The sequence below is a fragment of the Triticum dicoccoides genome, chromosome 1A (genome assembly GCF_002162155.2).
Source record: "Triticum dicoccoides isolate Atlit2015 ecotype Zavitan chromosome 1A, WEW_v2.0, whole genome shotgun sequence".
Taxonomy (NCBI): Eukaryota; Viridiplantae; Streptophyta; class Magnoliopsida; order Poales; family Poaceae; genus Triticum; species Triticum dicoccoides.
The window spans coordinates 446,469,165-446,471,119 of record NC_041380.1 but is presented as its reverse complement, the minus strand read 5'-3'; the positions used below and the strand labels follow the sequence as shown (position 1 = coordinate 446,471,119).

Below are 1,955 nucleotides of genomic sequence, written 5' to 3'. Positions count from 1 at the left end.
TTTTTTAAGTAGACGTAAATTTATTTTATACAATAAGACTAATTTTTTTAAATTTTTTTTATACGGTGGACGTGAATGCTTTTCTCGCATACGCACCATGTCAACAAGGCACATGTCGGTCAGTCGGTGGCTCCTGCTTGCCGGGGTCCAAAGTGAGGGGTGGAGTATTGAGCATGGTTTTCTAATTATTTTTAGGTTTTCTTCAAGGATCTTTTATTGTGTACAATTCAATCTTAAAATCAATATCAATAAAAGGTCGGTGTGCCCGGTTGTTTGGAAAGTCGAAGTCCGCCTTATTTGAGGGACGGAAATTCCATGGAGTCAGCCAGATGATATGTGTTAGAGATGCCCTAAGTCACTACTTACCTGCTGCTTTCTGGATATCTGCAATAGCACCGCTGCAGCAGCACACACCATTAGACTGATCATTTCATTACCCCTGCTCCCACGCACGATTATATCATACACACACTTGCACTCTCACCTGCCCACCAATATTAATGCTAGTATGCTACTGCGACGACGGAGAAAAAGCAAATACTAGTACTAACTACGTAGCTATCTAGCTGCATGCACCACGGCCAGTGACCAGCATGCCGCATGCTGTATATGCACTATATATCACGGCCACTCCTTACTTTCTATGTCGACGTCGATCTGGACCTCAGCAGCTGGGTTGCTGCAGCGGCTGTTGGGGGACAGTGCAGGCACTGGCAGCAGCTGAAGAAGCGGCTGCTGCAGCCATGTCAGGGGCGATGGAGAGGTCCCATATGCTGACCCCTCCTCCGGCTTCGGCCAGCACTTCCAGGGGCACCTCCTGGAACCCCTCCAGTCCGAAGTCCTCCGCCTTGGGCAGTCGCGTCACGTACGCCTCGAAGTCCTCCGGCGCCTCCGCCGTGCTGTAACAGTAAGACGGCTGCATCCAGGCGCTGCAGTCCATGTCCGTGGGAGTCCCGGTCGGGGTCGACGCGCTGGAGTTGGAGTTGTTGGAGGAGCAGCACGGTGTCCCTGGCGCCGAATTACCATTGGCGCCACCACTGCCTTGAGCTGGAGGGTGCTGCTGCATCTGGGACGGCGACGCCGAGAGGTTGAGGCGGGCGCAGTCGCCGTAGAGCGCCCTGGCCGCGGCGTCGTAGGCGCGCGCGGCGTCGAGCGCGGTGGCGAAGGTGCCGAGCCAGAGGCGGGCGCCGCGGTTGGGCTCGCGGATCTCGGCGACCCACTTGCCCCAGGTGCGCTGGCGGACGCCGCGGAAGGGGCACTGCTGGTTGTCCGGGCCGCCCTTGCCCTTCATGCAGCCCTTGCGCGACCGCCGGAGCGGGCAGCACTTCTTCTGCTTCATCCCCGCAACCACCTCCTGCTCCATTGATGAGATGAGATAGATTGACGATGAGTGTGTTGGAATATCTGGGACTGGGAGGCGGATATTTATACAGGTGAAGTGGAAAAGCGAAGGGCGGGAAAGACGGCGGCGAGGCGACGTGTAGGGTGTGCGTCCGAGGTATCCCACGCGTGCGCCAAGTAAGGAGGCCGCTCGACACGAAGGGGTGGGGCCGCGCGAGCAGGACACATGGGCGACGCCGTGGGCTCCACGAGTCTCCGCGCCGGGGCCACGTGGCGGCTACCTGTCGGCAAACGCGCGCGGGCTCAGGCGACGACGCCTTGGTCAGCGAGCCGCCCGGGTTTGGATTTGGACGAGCTTCTTCTCCATGTTTCTTTTTCTCAGTACCTAGCACATGTGTGATTATCCATCCGCGAGGGTCTGCGTGTGTGCAGCAGTGCACGCGCTCTCTCTCTCTCTCTCCTCCGACGACACCATGGCATGAGCAAGCAATAGGGCATGGCTTTTGTGCAGGGTCGTACGGACTGTGCTACGTGGCCTAGCTCGTTCCATGGCAGCTAGGATTTGGCATCGACCATCGGACATCGGCGGAAGAGCTCTAGGTTTTGAGCGCTCG

The 1,955-nt window shown here is 57.3% G+C and overlaps 1 protein-coding gene across 1 annotated transcript; it reads right to left on the bottom strand.

Annotated features, from left to right (window-relative positions):
* Positions 1–419: 419 nt before the first annotated feature.
* Positions 420–1,363, bottom strand: LOC119300603 (dehydration-responsive element-binding protein 2C-like). Its single transcript, XM_037577519.1, has one exon. It carries the CDS (start codon positions 1,361–1,363, stop codon positions 665–667), a length of 699 nt encoding a protein of 232 aa, XP_037433416.1. The 3' UTR covers positions 420–664.
* Between the last annotated feature and the right edge of the window lie 592 nt (positions 1,364–1,955).